Below are 12,209 nucleotides of genomic sequence, written 5' to 3' on the forward strand. Positions count from 1 at the left end.
ATAAGAACATCTCCCCTTACTGAGAGACTGCTCTGCAATACATGGTGCTAGGTAGCATACATCCGTTCTCTCATTTAATCCTCACAATAAACCTGTTGAGGTAACTATTATTTCCCAATTTTACAGATGAGAAAATTATGTTTGAAGGGTTATGTGACATATTTTTGACAGTTATTTTAGTTTTGTGCTTTGAAAAGTACTTAATTTATTTGGGGGACAGATTTACACGGGAATTAGAAAATTAAAGAGTATATATCCTATATAATAAAAGGCTAATATGCAAACCAACTGAACAGGGGAACGACCAGTCATTATGATGCACACTGACCACCAGGGGGCAGATGCTCAATGCAGGAGCTGCCCCCTGGTAGTCAGTGTGCTCCCACAGGGGGAGTGCCACTCAGCAAAAAGCCAGGCTCACAGCTGGCGAGCGCAGCGGTGATGGCAGGAGCCTCTCCTGCTTCCACGGCCGCGCTAAGGATGTCTGACTGATGGCTTAGGCCTGTTCCCCCAGGGAGCAGGCCTAAGCCATCAGTCGGACATCCCCTGAGGGCTCCTGGACTGTGAGAGGGCGGGCTCAGGGACCCCCCGCCCTGAGTGCATGAATTTCACGCACCGGGCCTCTAGTGTGTGTATATATATATATCTACATGCACACATATACATTGGGTTCTCTGATTTAAGATCAAGATGATGTAGCTTCCTATTATAATGAGAGCGTTTCCGTTTTCTTATATAGGCTAGTTGCTCATCACTTAAACTATCCAGAGAAAGGGAAATAAGTCAATACTCAAAAAAGACAAACGCTTAAAGGTGAGTGTGAATGATTTTAGGAGTGGAGTACCAGAGAACAGCTACCTCACTGCTGTCTTGTAGCCCAATATTTTTCTAAGAAAATTTTTTCACTTCCAAAAAGATTGTAGGGAAATTCCCCAATAATTAGTGTCATTAGGTCCTCGATGAATGTTTGTGGGAAAAAATCAGAACCTAAAAACCTTAAGTACTGAAGTTGTATAAGGTATTGTTTCACTTTCAAGTAAAAAGTCTCCGACTTCTTAAAGAGTATCTCCAAAACAAACAAATACAATAAAATACCTCAAATGCGGATCTTCATGGAGCATCTCCCTCCTACTGCAGAGTAGTTTCACTCCAGAGTAATCTGCTATCCTTAGGGCTTATTTCTCCCCAGGGACATGGGCAGTTGTGGCCTCCTTCCACAAGTCCACCTAACACTGTCTAACACACAGAAGAATATCGGACACACACAAACCAAATGTTTGAGAGGAAAGGGATAAGTAGATAGAAACTAGCATGGAGTCTATGGAGGGCAGAGAGCAGAACAGAGAACTAAAGAACAAAGGGAAGGGGTGGCTGATTAAGAATAAAAGGGGATAAAACCAAAGTATTATTTCACAGATAGTAAAGCTGAGGAAGCTCCAAATTCTTCATCTTCTTCTCAGTCCTACCAATCCTCAGTGTGGTTTTCTATAGTGCACACACGTATAAGTTTATGACTGTGTGCCCACGCCATCCTTGAATGCAGGATCCACACTGCAGACACTCAGATGCATCACCATGCATGTGCATTTCTGCTAAGGTCTGCACATCTAATGGAACATCACAGCTGCAGATTCCAAGCCTAGAATGTTGAGGAAGAACATACCTGTAATTTTGTCTCTCACGAGTTTGCAGGATTCTATTTCACCAATGCTCCCAAAGAGACTCCTGAATTCCTCTTGGGTCATATTCTGGGGTAAATAGTTGACTATGAGGTTGGTTTTGCTGTCATCTGTGGCTGCCCCTGTCTGCATGGGAGAAGGACAGTTTCTATTGTTGCTGGAGGGTCCATTGCTTGTATTGGATGTCGGGCCATTTGACACCTGAGGCTCCATGGTGCTAATTATCTAAACAAAAATAAAAATAACAAAAACAAGCCTTTTGAAATCTCAAAGATATAACTAAAGTCTTTTTTTCAAGATTTAATTTAATTTTTTGAAAAGAAAAAGAGAACAAGATAGAACAAGATGGAGCAAAAGGGACTGGGTTGTGAACAAAGCCAATTTAGAAGCATGTTTTTAACCAAAATGTTAAACTCCCCTTGCTATTTTTAGGCCAGCCCATAGATTTTGAACACAGACTAGCATGCAGTGGGAACTCTCCCATTATTTTGTTAATGAAAAGCTAATTCCTGTTTTCATTACACAATCACTCTCAGAAATGTATACTTAAGCCACACCAAATTATAATTAAAATGTAAAGTAATAATCATGATTAAAATTATAGTTCCATTAAAGCTGAAAAAGCTAAATATAGAGGGCTACACTCATAAGATCAAATACAGTACCTGTTTATTAACTATCTCCTAATGTGAAATGACATCAAATTAAGTAGAGCTGTTTCATATAGGAAGGGTTTAGATTTTCACTGATGCTTAATCACTGATCAAACTTCAGATTTCATGAGCGCATACTGGGGAGCTACAAAGTCTATCTACTGATATTTCAACCTAGCCACTTTGTCACTATTTCTCCTGGACCTCTATTAAAATAAAACACCAGGAAGGAAAAGCTCTCTCTAGGTTTCCACCTTAGGTCCAGCACATCCCGAGGTTGTCCTTCCACACATGACTCAAAAAGAACTTTCTCTGGATTTAAATAGTTAATTAAATAAAGATTTCCACAAATGTCTCTACCTTCAAGGAATTTACTGTCTACAGAGGACACAGACAGGCAAGCAGATTGCAGAAGGACAATAGACATGTAGTGGAGGGGTAATTAACCCTGCTAATAGGACAGCGGGGTTCAGGGGAAAGTATTAAGAAGATGACGCTAGGATGAGGTTTTTGTGGAAAATGGGTTTAAGCTCACGGAGCTAGGTCATGAAGATGCCCCATATCATATGATAAACATGGAGAATCACAACATTTCAGAGCTGGAAGACACTGAAGGGAATAAAATCTAGTTCAGAACACTCAAGTTTGAGATGGATTCCAGCAACTTCTTTGTCATCATGAGAAAGTGGGGCAGAGTCTGGGCCTGCACCCAATTTTCCTGGCCTCAAATGCAGCCCATCAGTCCCACTTTTCCATTCTGTCCTACTACCATCTCTTACTCATCCTTCATGATAGGGCTTCCGTCTCCTCTGAAATTGATCATCAACTCCTTGGAAATAGAATCATGCCCTGCCATTCACTGGCTGTGTGATCTTGGGGAAGAAACTTACATTGTAGGAGACTTAGATTCTCTCATTTGAAAAAATGGGAACAATGCCACCTGCCTCACTAGGTGGTAAGAAGGATCTGGTAACACAAAGTGTATAAAGCGCCCAAATAGTAGTGGGAACATAACCACAATCATTGATATTAATTAAAGTCACTTTTCCAGTCATGTGGTGTGACTTCTCTCACTGTCTCCTCACAAGAAAGCAATGAGGCATATTCTAATATTCTCTACATTTATAGATGAGAAAACCATGGCTTAGCAGAGGTCTGATAACTAGCAGCTACCATTATTATTACCATTTGGCTGCTCAGAGGAATAGGAATTCTAATATAATATACATGTCGTAAAGTATTTAAATCTCGGGGATGCAACTCAAAGAATGTTTACAAGGTAAACACAACTCACACCTGCGTGACCGACCACCTTTCAGAGAACATGACTAGCGTCACAGGAGCCTTTTTTGGCCTACTACCCCATCACTCATACCTCCCCACCCCAACGTAACCATTTCTAATCCACATATTTGTTTTTATCTGGTTTTGAACTGAAGCACACGGAGTCACACAATACATACTCTTTTATTTCTTTTCACACATTATGTCTGGGTATCATCCATGTGTCAAATGTAGTGGTAGGTTGTTCTCCACTGCTGTAGAGAATTCCATTGTGTAAAAATATCACTTTTTATTATTATTTTATCTCTGATGGGAATGTTCCTGGGAGTCTATTTTTTGGTCTTAAGGTATATGTATGTTCACGTCAAGTAGATACTTGTCGACAGTTTTTCGAAGTGGTTGTACCAATCACATTCCTGCCAGCGGAGATGAAAGTTCTAGCTGCTGCACTTCCTTAGCAGCATTTAGAGACTGCTTTTTGTTTTTGTTTTTCACTTGTTATCTCATCTGAAGTACAGTGATAGAGTAAAAAGGAGTGAGTTTTTAGTTGCACAGCTGACTTAAAATTTTAGTCCTATCACTTATTAGCTGTGTGAGATCAGGCAGGTAGTCTCAATACCCCAAGCCTCTCTTTCCTCTTTGTAAACTGGAATAAAGCCTATCGTGGAGGGCTATCTTCAGGATGACAGATCACATATGTATTTATTAAGTGCCTAGACAAACTGCCTGGAGGCATCATAACTATTATTCTGCATCATGCCCTATGTAGGTGAGGTTACTATAGTTGTTCCTCTTCTAATGATCACAAATGGAAAATGAAACAACAACAACAAATAAGACAAGAGGAGTCAGGGAAATTAGGCAGATTGAGGATTAAAGAATTCTAAGATTCTTTAACATCATGTAAGTAACTTTTTAAAAAATATGTAATTTTATTGATTTCAGAGAGGAAGGGAGAGAGAGAGGGAGAGAGAGAGAAACATCAATGATAATAGAGAATCATTGGTTGGCTGCCTCCTACACACCCCATACTGAGGATAGAGCCCACAACCCAGGCATGTGCCCTGACCAGGAATTGAATCTTGACCTCCTGGTTCATAGATTGATGTTCAACCACTGTGCCATGTAAGTAACTTGAATCACATCACAAGAACTTTATTCTTGGCTTCAGGTCAACTATGAGATTCTGGAAGGCTGGTCCAGACAGCAAGTGGAAAGCAAAGAGTCCCTGAAAAGAATCCTAAGTCAAGCACTCCTCAGCAGTGATAGAAACTGCACCCAAAAGCCTATTCAGCTGCTCTGCCCTTGAGGCAGGGTTCCAGGAAAAATGAGAAAGCTGTGCCCAGGGGAGGGGGCCATGCTAATGGAGATGATGTTGCAGAGCATCATCACAGCTCCTTGCTGGGAGGCAGGTGTCTGCTCGCCAAGCCGTCCGGCCTCCTGGGTCTGTGCAGTGCCTCCATTTGCTGTGTAGTCTCACTGCTTCAGTGAGTCAGGTGTCCAGGCAACAAACACACGGAGCACTGCCAACTCGATAAAGAATTTGAAAAACAGAGTTTATCCAATTTAGAAGGCTTGGCTAGCAGAATCACAGTGCTGCCCAACTATGGAATTTTTATTTCATGGCAAAAAAGGCCAGTTCCATAATCTATAGAGCACCTTCTCTGCTCTCCACCTTCCCCAGGTTACCCTTCTTATAGGTCTCCCAGACACCTACACAATAGCCTGTGCTTTTGTGGCATCTTTTGGGGGGTCTTAAAATGGAATATGAAGAGTATTATCAGCCATACCTAAGCACGCTGAGATTCTGTGGGACTCAGACTGTTAAAGGTCACCTGACAGCTGGGTTCATCTTTTATTCACTGGATGCTCACCTCACACACACATGTGAGTGAAAGCCAGCCACTTGCCCGTGTGAACATCTCACAGGTCTGAGAAGTATCAAGTCTGCAGCAAAGAAATTTCAGTTCCTCAATCAGCTTTCTGATCTGCTTACATCCTATGTGGATTTCCTAACGTATGCTGACTCATGGAGCTGAGCCCCATCTGTAGATCAGACAATCCTAACTGGGCTCAAACCTCCAGAAAAGAGCCATGAGACACAATGTTCTACATTGAGCTACTAGACAGTAGGCCAAGTCATTCTCATCTGATGGAGATGGAGCTCACTTTGCTCTGCACACGCTGCACAGTTATCATTCTGCGTATTGGGAAAGAACTGATGGAAATACTCACATGCACACACAGACTTTTCCCAATAACAACATGCAGTTCTGAAGTTGGGAAACATTTGCAAATGCATTGTTATACCTCATGTCATAAGATCCTTCACTGGTCTTAATGATGCATCCCAGAATGCAAAACAGGCTTACAAAAAGAATCAGAAATGTAAAATGTCAGAATCAAATCTGACATATAAGTCAACCACGAGGATTTGAAACCATTACTTGGAAAATAAGAGAAGTTACCAAGATATAAAGATAACAAACCCAACGATATGAAATGACAACATTTTAGCTTTACATGATAGATCTTAGAGAGAGAGGACACCTGTAATCTCTACCTGGGAAACAGACCAGAGAGATACATATGTGATAGTGGGAAGGATATCCTCCAATCAGCACAGAGGCTGGCTCTGCAAAATCAGAACACTTGCTTCCCCAGCCTATGGCCTTTGATATTTATTCTAACAGCACCATTCTCATTGCGAATAAATATATCAGTTATTCAAGTGTGCAAATGTATTTTAATAAAACATTCTGTGTGGGTCTCACAGCCAACTTTGCAGCTGACCAGATTCCAAACCCCTGACTTGCCCTCCTTCCCTCTTCTGAATGGCAATTAAGAAGCAGAATTAGAGTCAGCATCCAGGATAGAGCACTGAGGCTAACGGCACCCTTCTCATTGCGAATAAATATATCAGTTATTCAAGTGTGCAAATGTATTTTAATAAAACATTCTGTGTGGGTCTCACAGCCAACTTTGCAGCTGACCAGATTCCAAACCCCTGACTTGCCCTCCTTCCCTCTTCTGAATGGCAATTAAGAAGCAGAATTAGAGTCAGCATCCAGGATAGAGCACTGAGGAGGTTCAGTTGACTTCAGACTCTAATGGTTATACAAAGCACTGCATTAAATCTTTTATGTTCCCGTGATATATTTTAAGAAACATTATACAGGCAGAAAATTTCAAGGATAAACTATTAGAGCAGTGCACAATAACGTAGGCACTCAAATCCTGTCATTGTAAATGTCAATGGTTTGAATGACTAATTACTCACACTCAACGCATTAACCTCATCCCTCCCACCACTCTTTTTTGCAAAATATACAAAAGCAAGAGAGAAGCCTCAGACTTGCAGCTGCTGGATCACCACTCAGGGCTGCTTGTCTCTGTGGAGGGGAGGTAAGAAGCAGAGGCTGGGCCAGCCTCTTTCTCAGGGTGCTCCTGAATAAAAAACCAACCCTTCTTGCACTTCATGACATCCCACTCACCACAATCTTGGGTCCATCCCAATGGTCCTAATTTCCTGCCCAATCACATCTCTCGCTATTATTCACTCAAGGTATCTGTTACACTACTTTCTGAACATGCCAGGTCATATGCACATAAAGATTAGTTTATTTCCACTATGGCTAGATCTGGGTATGTTAGATGAACAGAGATAGAGCCCCAGTGTGCTAGGCGCTGTGAGGATATAGAGATAACAAAGACAAGGAGCTGGCCCTCCCTGAGTTCACATTGTGGATGCATGACAGACATCAGAGAACATTAGGGACCACAGGGCCCAGCTCCATAATTTTAATGATGAGGAAACTGAGGACAAAAAAGGATAAATGGCTTGTTAGAGACAGAGATGGAGTTGAGCCCAGGTCTACAGACTACCTCACTTGAGTACTCTTGTGACAATGCAAACACGGATGAGGGTTTATTTCTTTTTTTTAGGGAGGAGGTGAGGGGTGGCCATATCACAGAAATGCATTTGAACAGAAGTGTGGAAACATGTCTACCTCTGTACATTTCTGACTATAGCACTTTATAGTTCACAAAGAATGATGACCTGAACTCTGAGCTCCATGGCCAGAGACCGAATCTGTTTTATTCCTTACAGTACTTCCTGCATGTAGAACAAGGCCTAGTAATTAATAGGTTCTGGATAAAGGACTATTGAATGAATAAAAGTCCTTGCATGCCCTAGAGTTCACTAGATCCCTCAAACAACCCTGTGAAATACTACAAGCTAATAAGGTATTAATGTCACCTAACAAAAGAAGACGGAACAGTTATTGAGTATCTATTATATGCCAGGCATATATTTGAAAATTATTTTAAATGCAAATTTTAAGAGGCATTCATTCAAGCAGGAGGGCTGAAACTTTGGCTGACATGGGCTCCCTTAGAGAACTTGTTGAATGCCTTTTCCCTTTCTCGCCAGAAATACATATACATACATATGTGTGTGTGTGTGTGTGTGTGTGTGTGTGTGTGTGAGTGTGTTATATATATAATGAAACGTTTTACATACAGTAAAGCCAATCCTTTGTCTCCAGATTGAAACCCCCAAATAGATTTTTTTTCCATTCAAGCCTGTGACATTTTTGGAGCACCTCTATGTAGACTAACATTATTCTTACTTCTTGATAAGAAAGTTTAGAACCCCACTTCCCCACCTTCCACTCACCTACCCTCACCCTACTCCTTGTACAAGGTGGGCGAGAATGGTCAGTTGAGCATGCTGGAAGCATTTAGTCCATTCCAAAATCTCAAACTGTGTTGAGTACTAAAGTACTAAAAATATATGGAAAGCCCCTTTCAACATTTCTTCCATCAGCTCATGAATCTCTTACATCTCCCTTCATCCCCAGTCTCCACAAGGCTTTTATTTACTCCAGTTTGGGGAAGGCAGACTAGAGTTACAACTGAGTACAGAGTCACTGTCCTGGGCCCCAGAAAGCCACCTCACAAGTGCTGCCATAGGACCCTCACCAAGCCTGTCAGCCATACAATATCCTGTTCCTGCTCCAATATTCTCCATAACAATGGCAGTCTGACGATAAACTGTATAGTCTTGCATTTACGTATCTTAACATAGTTGACACTTTCAGGATTCACTTCATGAGTCAAATATGAGGTTACAAGTTTACATGACAGGAACCTGCTCTACTGTAGAACTCACTCCTGACATTCATCATCTAAGAGCCCAGGGCAGGGACCTTGACATGGTGCTCTTGTCAGTCCTCAACTTCTGTTATTTTGGTGGAGAGGTGGTTTCAATGCTTAATTCAGGCAAAGGAACAACAACAAAAAAGAATCTGCAAGGTCACAGGAATATGATGTTTCTTTTTCAAATACTGTCCCCTCTACTTTGAGCGCCCTCTAAATGAGAAAGATGCTAAAGGAATGTACTGATTGCAAACATGTCTCAGGTGTGAACATTTCACACTCACACACACACACACACAGACGCGCACGCACACGTATTTTATTAAGTATTGTAATGCATATTTAAAGGTGTTTTCTTTTACCATGAAGAAGGACTTTTCAAAAGTTATGTATGGAGGCTAACCCTTATGTAATAGAACGAGCGCTCCCAAGAGCATGAAGAATAATGTTTACCAAGGGCAGTCACTAAATCAAACCATTAAAGAAATTGATTTAAATTATTCATGGGAACAAAAATAAAAGTCCCAATTCTCTTTGTAGGCCTTTCCCACTTAACCCTTACACAATTCTGACACTCAGTACGTTAGACTCCGGTGGAGCGGCCCAGACTACTGCATCTCCTGCACCTTTCAGCAGCCTGAAAAACAAACCCCCAAAGTTAGACTTTTACACAGCAGGCTCTGTGTTCCTGAAGACAGATCTTATTTTTAGCGATAATTCCTCACTTTTCTTCTTGCTTCTTGAAAGATACTAAAAATGACCTTACAACTCCCCAATTTCACTTTTCTTTAAAGTTTTGTTCATCAGCTCATTAGTCCATACTCTCTCCTCCTTCTTTTCAAGAGGCTTTAATTTGCTCGAGCCCCTTCAGGTTAGTAATTTTTTTTCTAAATGCAACGTTTTCCTGGTTATGATTCAACTGGGAAGGAGACACTGTTATTAATAGGGTCCAAAAGGAGGGGCTGAGATTGCTGATCTGATCACACCAGGAAAAGTGAACTTGGAAATATAAACTCCCTTCCAACCAAATTATAGATGATGACTCACAGAGACCCCTGGACCAGGGGAATGTGGCTGCAGACTGCACTCATGCCCCCCCAAACCATTTGTACCAAGTTTCTGTAGATTCTGCTGAAAGGTAACTAGAAAACGGAAAAAAATTTAATTCCAACTGGGGAAAACATGCTGACAGCTTAATAATACCTTTGGGCAGATGCACAAATAACCTGAAAGACCTATTTACTCTAGGAGGTTATGTGGTAATAAATTCTCAGCATACCCTTAAAACAAGTGTATTAGGTTCAACACAAGTGTATTCAATGCTATTATAGACCAAGGTATTATTTTAGGAGTTGAGGAAACAAAGATAATTTGGTTCCTGCCCTGGAGGGTTCAAGTTGGGAGGGTGGGAGAGGTGGGCAGGTAAACAAATAATCAATTAAAATCAATTGTATACACCCCTTCCTTTTAAGCAACCTGCTCCAGAGTTTCTCTAATGACTCTCCCTCCTCACCAAAAAAGCACATAAATGAAATACACACAGACGAGTCCTACTCCAGTCTGACATTGAAATGACAGTTCTGTTCCCAGTCTAAATGCCCACGTCCTAAACAAGTGACTGTTTGTCACATGAGGTAAGCTGGAGGCACTCCTCCTTTGAAATAGCATCTTCTTCATGGGAGATGGACACCAGGCGCTGAAAGTACTCTCAGCAGTGGTAGCCAGGGCTTTTACAAAATCAGCAGCCGCTGGGAAGAACAAGAGGCATTAATACTTAAAATAGTAGGGCCAGCCTGGATATGAAACGCATAATCAAAATTTAATTTCTCTTAGGCATTAGTCTCAAATTTACAGAAAACCAAGTTTTTAATCTTCTTCCCCAGACACATCACACACATTTCTCTTCCAGAATAAATACTGGCCTCCTTTATATTTTACAGTTTCTTTAGGGCTTCAGTTTGGACCTAAAATGATTTCCTGGTGTACCCAGTCTGGGGCGATCCTGGTAAAACCTCTGGGTGTTTGTTTTTCACAGACTTTTACAGGGAACTCTCCCGAGCTTAGGGATGGCTTGATTATCCGGTTCAATGCAAAGATGAGGCAACCTTTCCTTCACCACCCCACTCCCCATTCAATCCTCTTTTCCAAAATGGCCACTAAATAAGTACAATTTCAAATTTCAATAAGCTTTCTTTATTAAAGGCATATTTGAAAAAAGACAAATGTTTTCATTTTAATATAAATACAATTTCGTGGGCAAGCTCTCAGGTTAACGGCAAAAATATTAACTTTCACACAAAAACAATCACATCCTACCTTTTAGCCCCCAAACTCTGAATGTTTAATGTGGGCAAATAATCAAAATGCCTAAATATAAGTTATCAGTACCTGTTGAAATAGGAACTAGCTGTGATGGTAAATATATTATCCTCATCTTCCATACAAAGAACATTAATGAATTATTTGTAAAACTGTCCACGGACTGATTAAGTTGGACTTGTCTTCTGATTTAATGCATAAACAATAGCCAATGGCAAAATTCATGTAAACATAAATATTGTATATTTATAAAATGCTTGGCTAGTGGTTCAGAGTGTGAGCAAACTCACTGAAATTCAATTGTAAAAAGCAATGTGTTATTCCGTACATCTTTATCATGATCTAAAGATTCGGGTCATGTCTCCGAACTTGAGTTTTATGCACATTCATTAAATTTTTCAGAAATCTACATAACACAATTTTTATTTTGAAAATTAACACTCATTTTCTTAACAGAGCTGAGGAGGAGAGCAGAGGGGAATAGAGGGAGTTAGTATCTAAAAAAATCTGCACACAGCAACCTTGCCTTTATTGAGAGGCATTGTGAGCCTACTGCTCTCCCAATTGTGCAATTCAAGGGAGAGCCTCTTTGGGGGCATTCTGCCGCTAAGATGCTGAGTGAAATAAAAGTTTTCAGCACCTCAATGTATGTATAAACGGGCATGCTAAATTCAACCCACGGACAGTCCCTTAGTATATCTGCATGTTCATTAGTGAAAAGATCCCGGACATTGTTCTGACAGGGTAGCTTTAAATGTGAAAACGACTTTATTGCACTTGAAAATCTATTTTTAATTTCATCCTTCACTGACTTCCCTGGTATATGGATTAGAAAAAAGGACTTTTTTGACCCGATAGGAGAACTTTATCCCTCAAACTATCTCAGAGAGGTAGTTGGGCTACCACTCTCCTGGACACCCTCTGGGAGGGCAGATGGGTACGAGTAGAACCGAATCAGTGTTGGTGAGAATGCAGACCGGGGATGGCAGAACTGTCTTTGAATTACCTGTGGACCACATGTTTACAGAGAATGTAGAAATTCAGGGGTTGCAACTATCAAGTTTTTAGGTGCAATGAAAGAATCTCTCTCATTGTTATTGGTGAAGTATGT

The 12,209-nt window shown here is 40.8% G+C and overlaps 1 protein-coding gene across 1 annotated transcript in view; it reads right to left on the bottom strand.

The window, feature by feature from the left end:
* The window catches only part of ELAVL4 (ELAV like neuron-specific RNA binding protein 4), an 88,905-nt gene that overhangs the window by 50,585 nt on the left and 26,111 nt on the right, over nt 1-12,209 (bottom strand). Inside the window, exon 4 of the mRNA XM_005872506.2 lies at nt 1,664-1,904. Within this exon, the coding sequence (XP_005872568.1) occupies nt 1,664-1,904 (241 nt within the window). The remainder of the gene's footprint in view (nt 1-1,663; nt 1,905-12,209) is intronic.

Source organism: Myotis brandtii, unplaced genomic scaffold (assembly GCF_000412655.1).
Source record: "Myotis brandtii unplaced genomic scaffold, ASM41265v1 scaffold382, whole genome shotgun sequence".
Classification (NCBI taxonomy): Eukaryota; Metazoa; Chordata; class Mammalia; order Chiroptera; family Vespertilionidae; genus Myotis; species Myotis brandtii.